Source organism: Phaseolus vulgaris, chromosome 1 (assembly GCF_000499845.2).
Source record: "Phaseolus vulgaris cultivar G19833 chromosome 1, P. vulgaris v2.0, whole genome shotgun sequence".
NCBI lineage: Eukaryota > Viridiplantae > Streptophyta > Magnoliopsida > Fabales > Fabaceae > Phaseolus > Phaseolus vulgaris.
Genome location: NC_023759.2, coordinates 48,609,690 through 48,623,499, shown reverse-complemented (window position 1 = coordinate 48,623,499; position 13,810 = coordinate 48,609,690). Strand labels below are relative to the sequence as shown.

General features: G+C 33.6%; 2 protein-coding genes and 2 non-coding genes across 11 annotated transcripts; all 4 read right to left on the bottom strand.

Moving 5' to 3' along the window:
* Positions 1 to 9: 9 nt before the first annotated feature.
* On the bottom strand, positions 10 to 6,508 carry LOC137814976 (protein INVOLVED IN DE NOVO 2-like). 8 transcript variants are annotated; one of them, XM_068617962.1, is made up of 10 exons: positions 6,064 to 6,299; positions 5,764 to 5,872; positions 5,366 to 5,453; positions 4,087 to 5,049; positions 3,692 to 3,873; positions 2,793 to 2,882; positions 2,411 to 2,698; positions 1,826 to 2,038; positions 528 to 766; positions 10 to 311 (listed from the first exon to the last, which is right to left on the bottom strand). In XM_068617962.1, the coding sequence occupies exons 4-9, from the start codon at positions 5,000 to 5,002 to the stop codon at positions 530 to 532; spliced, it is 1,926 nt and encodes a 641-aa protein (XP_068474063.1). In that variant the 5' UTR covers positions 5,003 to 5,049; positions 5,366 to 5,453; positions 5,764 to 5,872; positions 6,064 to 6,299; the 3' UTR covers positions 10 to 311; positions 528 to 529. The 8 variants fall into 8 exon arrangements, with proteins under 8 accessions (XP_068474063.1, XP_068474061.1, XP_068474062.1 ...); XM_068617960.1 differs by having other exon boundaries at positions 10 to 289; positions 6,064 to 6,296; XM_068617961.1 differs by having other exon boundaries at positions 5,764 to 5,931; positions 6,064 to 6,288.
* Positions 6,509 to 6,570: 62 nt separating this feature from the next.
* On the bottom strand, positions 6,571 to 6,643 carry TRNAF-GAA (transfer RNA phenylalanine (anticodon GAA)). The gene has a single exon. It is a non-coding gene; the product is annotated as a tRNA-Phe (tRNA).
* Positions 6,644 to 6,727: 84 nt separating this feature from the next.
* TRNAK-UUU (transfer RNA lysine (anticodon UUU)) lies at positions 6,728 to 6,799 on the bottom strand. Its single transcript has one exon. It is a non-coding gene; the product is annotated as a tRNA-Lys (tRNA).
* A 1,627-nt stretch (positions 6,800 to 8,426) lies between these two features.
* Positions 8,427 to 12,433, bottom strand: LOC137814977 (receptor-like cytoplasmic kinase 176). The gene is made up of 6 exons (XM_068617963.1): positions 11,762 to 12,433; positions 10,503 to 10,825; positions 9,976 to 10,111; positions 9,748 to 9,890; positions 9,534 to 9,657; positions 8,427 to 9,056 (listed from the first exon to the last, which is right to left on the bottom strand). Exons 1-6 carry the CDS (start codon positions 11,817 to 11,819, stop codon positions 8,668 to 8,670), a joined length of 1,173 nt encoding a protein of 390 aa, XP_068474064.1. The 5' UTR covers positions 11,820 to 12,433; the 3' UTR covers positions 8,427 to 8,667.
* Positions 12,434 to 13,810: the final 1,377 nt, after the last annotated feature.

The following is a 13,810-nucleotide window of genomic DNA, read 5'->3' as shown; positions in this document are numbered from 1 at the left end:
ACCAGAATGTGAATTACTCATAAAATTAAGATTAAAAGTGAAATGATATATAGTCATGAAGTTTAACTTATGTCTTCTCCCACACAAGATTGCAGAGTGTGCCATTATGAATGTAGTTTGCTTCCGGCAACACATAATTAAAGTGCCAAACTGAAATTACAGAGTTTGGCATTATCACAGATAACTTAGCCTACAATACACATCTGCTAGGTTTGTTGCTCTCCCAACATGGACGCATGCATGCTACCAGGCTGCTATGCATAATTCTCTTCCCGAAGCCAACATCAACCTTTCGGAAATACAATCCTTAGCTACATCACAATAATTTGAACAATAACAGTATAAAAACAGAAGAGGATGTTGTTAACTACTATTTTTTTGTGAAAATTAACCTAGGTCCATAGGTACTTTTACTTATAAGTAACCAAGCAACATACCAATAGCTTTTAAAATTATTTTTTTTCTGCAATCTGACTATAGATACAGTTAAAAAGACATGCAGTAACCTAATACAGTTATATACAAACCTTCACATCATTCCCCTCTTGCGTTTAAGAACTTTCCAATGATTCAACAGAAATTGTATTCCTTCTTTAAGAGTAGCTCTCCTTCCTTGTTTATAGTTCCATAATACCGAGGTTAAGTACCGGCCACTAGGATTATGTTCATTTATTTCTGACAATGCCTCCACCACTGCTTTATATGCACCTTCACCCAGCTCTTCTTTCAACCCGTTCAGCTTTTCATCGTCATTCTTAATAATTTCCTGAAATAATAAATCCACGATGCCAAATGACAAAATGAAAATGTTCAGCTTACAAATTCAAAGAATTTTTTAATATAATTTTAGGTTAAAATGAATTAAAAGCATCTGTATTTATCAAATTGTTAAATAAGAATGATATTTTTCATAAAGCTTTGGAGGAAGAATTGAAAGATGTACTCTTCATGGTTAAAACAAATGCTACCAAAACACTCATTATTTGGCTATGGGGGGACATCCTTATTAGCTCTTATTCTCTCAAATTAATGTCATCCTTCCCAACACCAAACCTTATGAGCTCAGTATATACGTATGTTCTACAAATATCTCATCCCCTTGTACAATAGTAATAAAGACATATCACGAGAGTACAACCAACTTACTCGTATTCATATTTGAACATAACACAGAGTGCTTTATTAGGCTGTTCAAGCTTTCCAGGTTTACAAATTCATAAAGAGAAAATGTAATTGGGGTGTTGAAATGAGTTAGGCTAGGCTAGGCTAGGCTTTACTTTCAACAGGTTTCGACAATTTACATTACTGAAGCTTTCCATTATCAGTGTGGCCAGTCTTAAAAGGTTATTTAAAACTTAAACATTCTTAGTGGTCAAGACATTTTTCTCCAATTAATCAATAACCACATACGACTCTTCTAATCAGCAGAAGCATTCCTCTATTCCGCTAAACACCAAACCTAAGGGTGTATTTGGGAGTAGGATTTCCGTGGGAGAGGGGAGAGAAAAGTTTTATTTAAAAGTTGAAAGTTACGTAAAGTTTATAATAATACATAATAGATAAAAGATCATAACATAAAGTTTATACCAATCTGTTTTTTTTTGTTCATTTTACAGGTTAATCTGTGAAAGTATTACAGGTTCAGAAAGACAAATATTTCTAATGCAGAGTACGGAAACTATCAAAACATTAATTGTATTCTTCCACAACACAATAAAGATAAATAACATAGTGAACCAAGTGTGATTAAGAGAGCCATGCAACGAAGCACATGGGCTTCAGGATAATTTCAGGAGATCTATAAATATGTTTAATAAAGAAATACCTTTTCTTTCCCATTAGCATCCATGATAACTTTGAATGGATGCCAATCTGGGTCCTTTAGATACTCTTCCCACAACGAGCACAGTTCTGAAGCTCTCTCTTCAGCATCCTCTTCATTGTACTTTTTTTTCATTGCTTCAAGGAATGGTCTACTGTCAAGTTCCCCCATTCTCTTTAAACGAACATTTCCATGAGATGGTAACTCTTTAACTCCCTGCAAGTGAGAAAAAAAAAACATTACCATTAAATCTTGAAAGAAATACTGAACACTTTGCAAATTAATTTTGAACATTAATTTTACTAAAGTCACTCTGCTACCTTGGTATGAATCATAAAAACTAACACCACACTTAACCAAATAAAAGAAAAAATTGGAATGCTTAATAAAAAAAGATATAAATCTGTAAGTCCGTGTGCGCTTCAACACATAACATTTCAAATAGGCGAGCAAGATCACCATAAAAAACACTACCAGTCCATAAGCCAAGTAAAAGCATAGTGACACTGGACTGAACCTCAGTGAGATGCCCTTGCAAATTAATTTGAAGAATTAGTAGGAAGATATATTTGAAAGATGCAGACTTACATCAACCAATGCTTGTCGGGCATCCTGCAGCTCATCATTACTCTTACGCTCTTTAATTATTAGTGTTTGATTAAGTGATTCAATGTCTTCAAGTGATTGTTCCTTGTCTCTTAAATCCTTTTGTAAATTATCTACTTTCTTCAGAATTTCAACATCTTCGTCATCTTCCATGTGCTTCAATACACTTAAAGATCCTTTTAATTGCTGAATCTCCAACTCCAGCTCTTGTTTCATATCAAGTTGTTTCTGAAGCTGAATGATTTTAGCATGGAGTTGCTCTTTTTGCCTCTGTATAAAGTATAAATAGCATTATACTAAGTCATTCTGGTGCTGACAAGGACATTTATCGACGTTAAAAAAGCTAAAAAGTGGCACCACACACCTTTTGATCTTCAGCCAGTTTCATAACATTTTCGTCTGATTTCTTTTGCTCAAGAGTAGCCATCTGAAGAGAACTATTTTTTGTTGCATTCTGCAAAAAGCAATAAATGTCGGCAGTGTTAAACAAAGCCTTCCACAAGCTTATTAAGCACTTCTTTATTTTAAATGATTTGAAAGATACAGCAATAACCGATTATATAAAAAGAATTATTGATATAGTCCTTAGGCAAACACCTTAATGGCCGTAAACAGAAAACCAATGACATGAAATTCTTTGGCATACAACTCAAGATTGATCACTCCCATTCCCTCTCACTTCCCAAATTACATCTCATTAAATGCATGGCTTTTGGCAAATGATAGCTCAATCGAGGTCATAATTTAAATTAATACTTCACAATTACTTTCAGATATCAGTGCCATCTGATCTATAGTATCTCCTATGACAAAATATGGCACAGGATCACTTCCCTTCCCAGATCAAAATCAGACAGACAAATTACATACTGTGCCACCAAGGATTGAATAGTTAAACAGTTTACTTTATAGGAAAATACACCATCAATAGAAACATAAATTTATTTTCAATTCACAGCCTCCAATAGCATATACACACCAAATCAAAACCAGTTTCATCATATTTCCAGAATTATCACAAATTTTGATCCACAAATTTAAATGAAAATAACCAATCATCACTATCATCAAACTCAATAAGTAAAAATTGGAAAAAAGATTAATCGTGGTAGCTAACACCTTCCTTTAGAGCATTGAAATACCTAAAACTCAACCATAATAATCAATCAACCTAAAATAATAATATTATTTCCCCAATCTTAATTTAACAGGAATTTCAACCACAGTACACTAGGAGATGCAGCAAAATAAGAAAAACACTACCTCCTCGATTTCTTCTGCCAACTTTTTTCTTTCACTTTCATTATGTGCCTCACGTTTTTCTAATTGAATTTTCCGTAATTCAAGCTCATTTTTCTGAGATTCCAGTTGCATTTTAAGCTTTTCGTGATCAGTAAAAATCTTGTGGCAGTGATCCCTGGCACTTGACCACATTTTCTGTATCTCTGAAGGAATCATGCCAAAAAAAAGTTGTTACAACACATAAGCACCATTTGAAAATAATAGACAACATTTTAAAATATGAAATAGAATTCCAGTACAATATTCTTAAAAAATTAATTTCGCAATGCAAAATCCTGTGATGTCAACCCCTACAGTGACTCAAGTAATATGCATTTGTAGCTAATTTGGTCCTGAGGCCCAATAAGAATAGATACCTTCATTATAAGCTTGACTGAGTTTATCTTTTTCCATCATAGCAAGGTTCATTTTGTCAGTAGTTTCATCGTATCTCACTTTAATCTCTTTTATGTGGTTGTTCTTGACCTGAATAATGTTATTCAAATTGGAGACAAGTTTATCTTGCCTTCGAGCTTCTTCTTCCATAAGCTCAGATATGGTTTTGACATCACCCATCTTCCGCAGATATTCTCCATAGATGTTGTTCATGTTGTAGTCATCGGCTCGGGCAACCCATCCATAAAGACCAGACTTCTGCCCACAATTAGAAAACCAATCTTTTTTCCCATGATGATCTAATTCATACGCTCTTTCAAATGCCATTGCATTATCTAAGCCTGGCCAGTTTTTATTGAATTCTACAAGAGCAGTTCCAGAATGACCCCGAAAATTCCACAAAGGATTGACTCGAACTGGGTTGAAACCCCTGATCCTGTACTCATCCCTCAGCCTGGAACCGCTCTCTCCAACACAGCGTCCATCTTCTGTCCGTCTAGTAGGAATATTAACTACAATTCCAACCCAAGGCCACACAAACTGATCATTAGAATTAACAGAAGAATCACTTTCATCTACCGGTTTTGAATTATTTGATGGAACATCTACATTCATGAGATCATTTTCTAAATATTTCACTAAAGCCAAATGATTAGCCTTGTCTCTAGCTTTCCTCTTTTGTGAGCTACTCTGACCCACCCCAGAAGCATGTTGAAGGAGCTCCTTGTACAAATAATCCCGTTTTCTCTTTTTAGGGCAGTACGGACAAGTGAAAGTCTCATCCGGTGTTTTCAAATTCTGACTTCCACTTTTAAGTTCTTCATAGGATTTATCTTCGTACTCACTAATTTCAGATTCACTAATATCAGTATCCTCATCAGAGCTGCTTTGAGCCATTACAGTTCCTCCAAGGCGTATTATTATTATTAGTATTATTCCACCTCCTGAAAGACAAATGTAGTATTAGAACGGACTGTTGTTCTATTGAAATGCCTACAAATTCCATTAAATATCGGATTCAGTGTCGGGGAAAAACACTAAACTAGAACAGAATTTTTACTACAATCACTTCATCTGACAAATCCTTCATTACTGGAAAAATAAGAGACTATAAGCTTCCTTCAATGTGAAACTGGAACTGCACACTGACGCAGATAGTTTAAATACAGACAATGTAATGAAAACGCAGAAGCGTGACAAACACAATCATTCAAATTAACAACCTGAAATAACTTTTTTCACACTCAAAAAGGGTCTTACAATAAATATACTCGGCAGCATCCGTATACACAGATAGTTCCAATTTCTTAGCCATGCATGAAGCAATCAGCAAACCACACACTATTCACTGAAAAATTAAAAACAGCCGATAAATCAAAAACTCCACTACTCCTTTATTGACAAGACCCTGACTCCATTTTCCCTTCCTGAACACGAGGTCCCGCCAGTCAAAATTTTACCAAACTCCAAGGTAGTTCAAAACAGATTTTAATCAAAATACTGCATAGAACTCCGAAGAAAAATAATTATATTTCCCACTAAAAATTAAGTGAAATCAAATATGCACCGATAACAGTGAAACAAAAACCGTTGAAGAACAGATGCATGACAAAAGGAAATTTTTGACGAATTGGGTAGAAATGGAGACAGAATTTAACCTCTCAGAAACGGAAGCTCCTTTAAAAATCGACGCCTTCAGCTCCACAAAAAATCGTTAAGCCCTGATCATGTTTTCCCCCTCTTTTCACTCTACCACGAAGTCCCGCACTGAGCAAAAAAAATGCAGTTCAAGACAGCAGCTTTAAATGCAAACATTACACAGAACTCTGGAAGAAAGAAATGAAACAATTCCCACAAAAAATTCAGCAAAATCAAAACATTACATAGAACATGGATAACAGTGAAAGGAGTAAAAAAAAACAGCGAGGAGCACATGCATGAAAGGAAACTGGATTAACCTGAAAAAAAATTGGAAGTTCCTTGAAAATGGATCTGTACGATCTAAGTCACTACAGGGAAGACGAAGTAATGGTTCGACAAAAATCCTAATTTGGATATTCTGATTTTGGGGTTTTGCATTCCATTGAGTGAGTAACTGACCTTCAACTCAACACTATTATTACTACCAGAGACTAGGGCTTTGTGCCTATGTAACTCTGTTGTGTTGTCAGAGTTACAAGCATACTTCTCTGCTAACTTACCCCCGAAGGAGTAATAAAATAAATATCAATTGTATTAAAATATAAATTCATTTTTATTATCAAACAATTAAATTATTCAATAAGTATATTGGAAGAAATAAAGTACTAAAGAAGATAAAATAATAATCATCATAAATATATAGGTTATTGTTTTTAATGGAAAGGATTGTGTGTTTATAAGTAATGAACATTTAATAGGCTTGCAGTGAATACTTTGATCCCCAATAAATAAAAGAAGCGCTGAAAAAAAAAAAAAAAACCCAATGCGGTGAACGTGGATCGAACACGTGACCTTCAGATCTTCAGTCTGACGCTCTCCCAACTGAGCTATCCCCGCAATTGAAAATTCTAGTGAAACTAATTAAATTATCATTTACTTCAATAAATATTAAAAAATATTAAAACAAAAAAATTTACTTTTCGCCGTCTGTGGGGATCGAACCCACGACCACGTGGTTAAAAGCCACGCGCTCTACCACTGAGCTAAGACGGCATGTTTGTTAAGTGACGAAATTGTAAATTATTAATATGGTGAATATGTTTTTGATAATCGATATGGCGAAGAAAGACATGTTATTGTAATTTATAGTCTCCGATTTAAAAACGAACGCAATCTCAACATCTAAAGGCAAAATTGTAATAGTGTCCATTATAAGTGTTGTTTGTGAATAGCTATGTATGAATGAAGTGTAGTTCACATGTCAAGCTTTGTAACACAGTTAAAAGTGAAGTTTAAGGAATATTCCTCCTACCTACGTGTCAGAAAAAAGTATTCATCAGTTATGATTACTTTTTTTTGCATCTCACTTTCACCTCATTTTTTGAGACCGTGACTTTAGTATTCCCAAAATCCAAACATACCAACCACGCTTTAGTACTGAACCAACGTAAGATACATTTGATTAAAGTTGAAGAGCATTGATGGCATGCCATAAAAAAATTAAAAAGCCATTTGAAAACAACAACTCCTTTGGTTTCAGAATCCATGAACCCAATTGCCATGTCTTTCCCACTCAGATTATAAGTCAGACAATCAAGATAAACAATCATAGATAATTGGCCCTAGTCTCACGTCACGTGGTAGGTATTTAAATTAATTACATAAAGTTAAGTTGTTGTTAGGACTTAAAAAGAACATTTTAAGAACATTGTTTATATCATAGCGGTTCAACTTTAAGCATATGCAGATTTTTCTTCTTCAACATGTAATAATGTCGAAGCTTGATGTCTCAAAAGAATTCAACAAAGGTCATTCAAAAGGGGCATCCATGTCCATGTCAGTAGAGGAGATACGTTCTGACCCAGTTTGGTCGAATTCATGTGGAATTTAATTTAAATGGTTCTAAAATAGGATTGGCTATTATTTACTTCAAGTTGCAACATGAATTAAGGTGATGTTATTTTAATGCTGTTTCTCATTTTGCCTCACCAAGGTTGTTCCATTCTAGACTGAATTTAGAAATTTGAGATCCCAGAGCCAAATGTGAAGGCATTGGCACTCATCATGATGCTCGTGGATCATTCAAGACTTTGGTTGAAAATGAAACCATTCAATCACGTCCATGGGAAGTAAAACTTAGGGTATTAGGCACACTAAAATATTTTCCACTTTTATAAATAATGAAAAATATCACTTTATTTTTACTTTATTTTTATTTATAATTTTGATATGATATAATAAATTGAAGAAAAAAAAATTCTTAACTTTCACCTATCACTTAACTTTTCAACTTTGAGCTAGGTTTTGTCTACTTTTATCAAACACATCACAATCACACTTTACACATAATTATATTAACTCTTAACATTTTAAATTGCAAAAAATAAATCAGTATAATAATATGAACAAAGGGGAAAAAAGGGTACGAGAGTTATGCCAGATTTTAAGATTAACACTTATATGGCATAGTTGTGTACACTTCAAATAAATAAAATAGTTATAGGGATTTTTTTGCTATGATGATATTAATAGGTCTAGGGATTGTTATCACCATTAGTACAATAATTGATGAGACAAGGAAAATGGAAATTTTTTACAGAGTGTTTGATAAGGAAAATGGAAGACAAAAAGAGACTCAGAAAAATAGAAAAGAAAAAGAAGAGTGTGTGCTCTAGCATAATTGTAGAATAGGATGTCAAAATATGCATCATTAGTAACGTGTTATAGCGTATTTTGTTTATGTTTCGGAGGTAACATTTTTAAGTTTTGACATGATTTTCAAAAGCTACTAGTTATATAGCATTTTTGGTAGATAAAGGAATCAAAATCTGCACAACTAAGAACCATGCATGCTACACAAAGTGGCATCTCCATGTTACTTAAAAACAATGCAAAATATGTGTAATGATGAAGTTGGTCTCCTATGTACGAAGAGGAGAAGGAGACAAACTAGAAATAGGAGTAGAATTGGTGGTAGAGCTATGACCATTTATTTGTGTGTGATTGGAATCCTGAAGATGTTCCAATGATCTCACCACATCTTCTATGTTTGGTCTAACTTTTTGTTCTGTAGATAGGCATTGAATTGCAAGGTGAGCTATTCTCTTGGCTTCTCGCTTAGAGTATTGGCCTTCTATACGTGCATCCATGACTTGAGAAATCTTGTGTTTGTTTATCAGAAGTGGTTTGGCCCATTCAACTAAATTATGCTCCCCACTTGGCCTGTTGTCGTCCAGTGCACGTTTTCCTGACATAAGTTCGAGAAGAACAACTCCAAAACTGTATATGTCACTCCTTTTGGTTAGGTGCCCTGCACAAGATACACAATTGGAAAAAGGTCAGGTTCATATTATGGATCATCTTTTGGTTCTTTGTTGTGAGACTGTGTATGCAGTGATTGCTGTGTTGGAGACCTTACTTTAGAAATCAGTAACAAATTCAACCCACATGGAAGGTTCTTGTCATAAACCACTAAAATCTTTGGTTGCTAAGAGGAGACATGTAAATGACTAAAATTTTATCTTAATATATAATATCCCTACATGCAAGTTCCCTTTAGGTTTAAACTTTAGAACTTCTGTTGATATTTTAGTATATTGTTAGAGACTGGTCAGATATGCTATGTTATTATGAGTTTGTTTGGACAAATTTTCCACAAACATTTCAAGGAGAGAAGAAAAACAGCTTCTAAAATCTTCAGGTTTATGAATAAAATCCTCAGGTTTAGATGTTAACCACTAAATGCAAGGTGTGATTAAAGAATGAAATGTGATATTATTTGAGATACCTGTGGCAATATACTCAGGAGCAGCGTAGCCAAAGGTGCCCATCACCCTTGTAGAAACATGACTCTTGTCACCTTGTGGTCCATTTTTTGCCAACCCAAAATCAGAGAGTTTTGCATTATAGTTCTGTCATTGACAAAAAGGAATTTTAGAAAGCCAGGGCTAACTAATAATACCTATCTCTTAAGCTTGTATGATCAATGTGATTTCACTTACAGAATCAAGTAAGATATTAGAAGTTTTGAAGTCCCTAAATATTACATCCACTTCATCACTGTGAAGAAATGCAAGGCCCTTAGCAGCATCAAGAGCAATCTTCATACGGATGTTCCAAGAGAGTGGTTCAATGTAAGAAGCCCCTGATCCAGAAACATTGGTAGATATGAGATTTTGAGGAGCTTAAGGTGCTAACGTATAAACAAAGCAACTCACAAACAAACTTACTCCTAAACAAGTGATTATCCAAGCTACCCTTGGCCACAAACTCATACACCAAAATCCGGTGATCATCCTCCAAGGAGTAACCAATTAGCTTCACAAGATTAGGATGACTCAGCTGCCCCAGGTAGTTGATTTCTGTCTACATATACAGGCTAATCAGTTACAGTATTCACAATGAATATCTAAACTACAAGCAAGCATCTATTATCCTATCACAAATGTTAAGAACACATCTCTAACACTCTTTCTGGACACACTTTTTACTCTTGATTGAAATTTATTAAAAATTACGAATTGTTGTTCTTACTTCTGATGTATTGAGCTCCACTAAAAACTTTATAGTTTCTAATAACTTTTTACCTAGAATGTTTAGAAGGAATATGTTACTATTATTTGCTACATACATTACAAAAAACAAGGGTCACAATAAACATGTCTTGAAACAAACTTGACAATTATGCCACTAAAAACATCCAATTGTTCAATGTTCTAAATTGTAAAAGGCCATGGCAAGTGAAAGTGACACTCACCAACCATTCAGTGTGTCCCTGGTTGCTTTCTTGGTTAAGCCTCTTCACAGCAATGACCATTCCTGTCCCTGCTTTAGTAGGGGCAAGCGTGTGCTCATCAATCCACCCTTTAAACACACTACCAAACCCCCCTTCACCTACCCTACTATCTGGACGAAAGTTCCTTGTAGCAGTTCTTAGTTCATTGAATGTAAAATTCTTCAAATTGGTGGCCTCTAATATCTCATCCTCACTCTGAGGAGTTAGAAGCATAGATGAAGAGGACACCTTGCCGCTTAAACCACTCGGATCATTCTCTTCTTTACTACCATCTATTTTCAAACCTGTCCATGTCAAAACAGAACATCGATTCACTTCAGCCACTTTACTAACATCTATTTTCTGCTTCATTCAAAAGACACATTCATCTTCTCTAATGCACACAATCTTCACTTTTTAAGAATAAGAAAAGAAGTTGAGTGACATTATAATAAGCTTATGTAATACTGCACTAAAAATCTTACATACCAAGAACATCTTAAGAAAATAAAAATGGAATAATCTCTATTATCAAATTCTCTGTCTGTTTTTCTTCTATACTTTAAACTTCTAATGGTTGGAGAGATCACGATCGCTGAGTTCTATCGTGAACTGCATAAATCAAATCCGTTAACTTTATTTTATTGCATGCCAAACTTGTAATTTTGAACTGAATTTAACAATTAAATTTTCGGATCTTTAGTTCCTTTAAATGTGCAGAGGATCCAAGTTCACTGCAAATAAAAGAAAGTCTCAACTAAGTATTTTTTATGGGTAATGGGAGACACCAGTTTAATGACAGTTTAGACCAATTTCCTCATTCAAACCAATAAACTTTTGCATTTGATATCAGATGGTTTCGATTTTTATTTAATTTCGTTAAAAATCAGGTATCTTTTAGAGAAAGCAATTCTATTTGAGTCAGGTAGGACCATCAAAAACTCAAATTTAAGACTACTATTTAAGGTAGATCAATCTGTGCCAATTGATTCAAAGTCTTTAAATTTTGCTATGGATGCACACAAACTGATCACGTATTATTCATCTGTAGCAAGTCTTCTCTGGTTTTTACGAGTCAAACATTGAACACAAACAAGCAGCAAAATTTTATTCACAAAACCACATAAAGTTGGAACTTTGAAGACTCCAATCCAAATGGTCTCCAGCATAAGCCAACACAGTTCAGAATGAAGATGTTAAAGTAAAAAAAGAAGGAGGGAAAACTAGAAAAAGAATGATACCATTACGTGGAGGACTCTCGGCTTTGATCTTTAGAGGAGCACTAAAGCAGCAACCCATGAACAGAGAGAGAAAGAGAGAGAACTAAAGAAAAAGAAACCCTCTTGTATCTTTTTCTTGGGTGTAACCAGCAGCTGCTACAAGTTGAAGTTTTGTATTTGGAAGAGAGAAAGAAAGGGTTGGAAGAGAAGAAAAGGAAGTGCACGTGTGAAAGGAAGAAAGTTTGGACGTGAAAGATATAGCTTGTACGAATTTGATAAGGCAATGTAGAAAGTTTGTGGTGTGAATAAAGTTATGTTATGGTATGTGATGTGGCTGTTTTTCTTGGAAATTTCATTGTACTTTATTGGACCATCGAGAAGGATTAATCAGAACAGGGTTGTCGGGGCCGCCACCATAGGCTATAGTTGGGAGCAAGTTGCAGGAAAAAAGGGAAGACCCAGATGCTTCATTATTCCTCTGCTTTGACTTCCTCTCACTGCTATTAAGATCTCTTCTTTTATTTAGAAAACTTCATAACATAACAGGAAATGAACAAAAAAAATAAATAGCATATAAAACAACATAAATGTAATTGCTTTATGTTATCTTAACCAGAACAAAATCGAACCACTCATTTCTGAATAAATGGAATATTAAAAATAAAAATGAAACTAAAAGTGCTTTTGTCTTTTGTTTCTAGAAAAGCTGTGGTTCTACTGTGTTTATATCTAAATTTTAGTAGGAAATAATTTTGTGCAAGACCCGCATAAATTTTTCTCGTTTTTCTTTTTGTACCGGTCGGTTTCTCTGATCGAACCAAAATTCAGATCGTTCTCTGATCGAACCAAAATTCAGATCGTGACCATTACATTTAAGCATAACGATTAATCAAAAATTAAATATTAAACAGTATATTATTAATTATAGATTAAATTTTTAATAAAGTTTAATAATAAGAGTTCATAATAATCATGTAAATAAGCACATGATCATCCAGTACTAAATACACTGAGTGTCACAAGTCAAAGTCTTAAATGTCATATCATAGTATATTTAGCAGGTATCATCCGAATCTGAATTTTACATAAAAGTAAAAGAACAAGAGGTGCAAAAAGAGTTTACTCGAGAGAAAGAAGGAAGAGCTGACCAAACGACCGACCGATAGAGAGTTCAATAGTTCTAATCCCGATAACACTTTTCCTTTATAATTAGAGAAAATGAAGGAAGGAAATTAATTAGAAAATAAGTATAAATTTAAAGACTTAATAGTTAAAAATAATTCAGGACTAATTAAAAAAGTTAACCAGTTTCGGAACATGCGGATTAATTTAAATAAATACACGTTTAGACCATTTGATTCGGTATTACTTGTCAAATTTCAATTCAATAAACACTAAGACACGTTTTGCTTTATTTTTATTTATTATCATTACATAAAAGTACGCTAAAAATACCTTGACTAGCCTTTTAATTTCAACTAAAATGTGAGAGGACAGAAAGAGTTTTTGTTTTGTTTAAGACATTGTGTTTTTAATTAAAATAATTAAATGAATGCACGTAGCCAAGCTTATCTTTTCCATTATTTTTAAAAGATTTGAAGTCAAACGAAAACATTGTTTCCCTTATATATTAATAGTGAAGAAATATCTCAACTACATGAACATCTCAAAACTTCATCAATCAAACAAATCTATACTTTGACAACCTAAAATAGTTTTTTTTTTTAAAATCTTAATACAATGAAACAACATATCATGAACCTGTGTCTTGCAACTTCCATCCAAAAACTACAGTGGGTCAACATACTTTCTAATGTCTTTTATGATAGTAACTTTCTATCAAAAACTAATTTCATGCACATCTGAGTTTATAAAAAAGTTTACTTAATTTTTTATCTTGTAAATACTTATAAAGAATAAATTTAGCAGGATTTTACATTTAATAATTAAACATATAAAATATTTCAACATTTATAATATAAAAGGATATTACAAGGGAATTTAAATTGTTTTTTAATAAAGAGTAAGATAAATAGATGAAAATAAAACAAATGATGTGACAAAAGATAA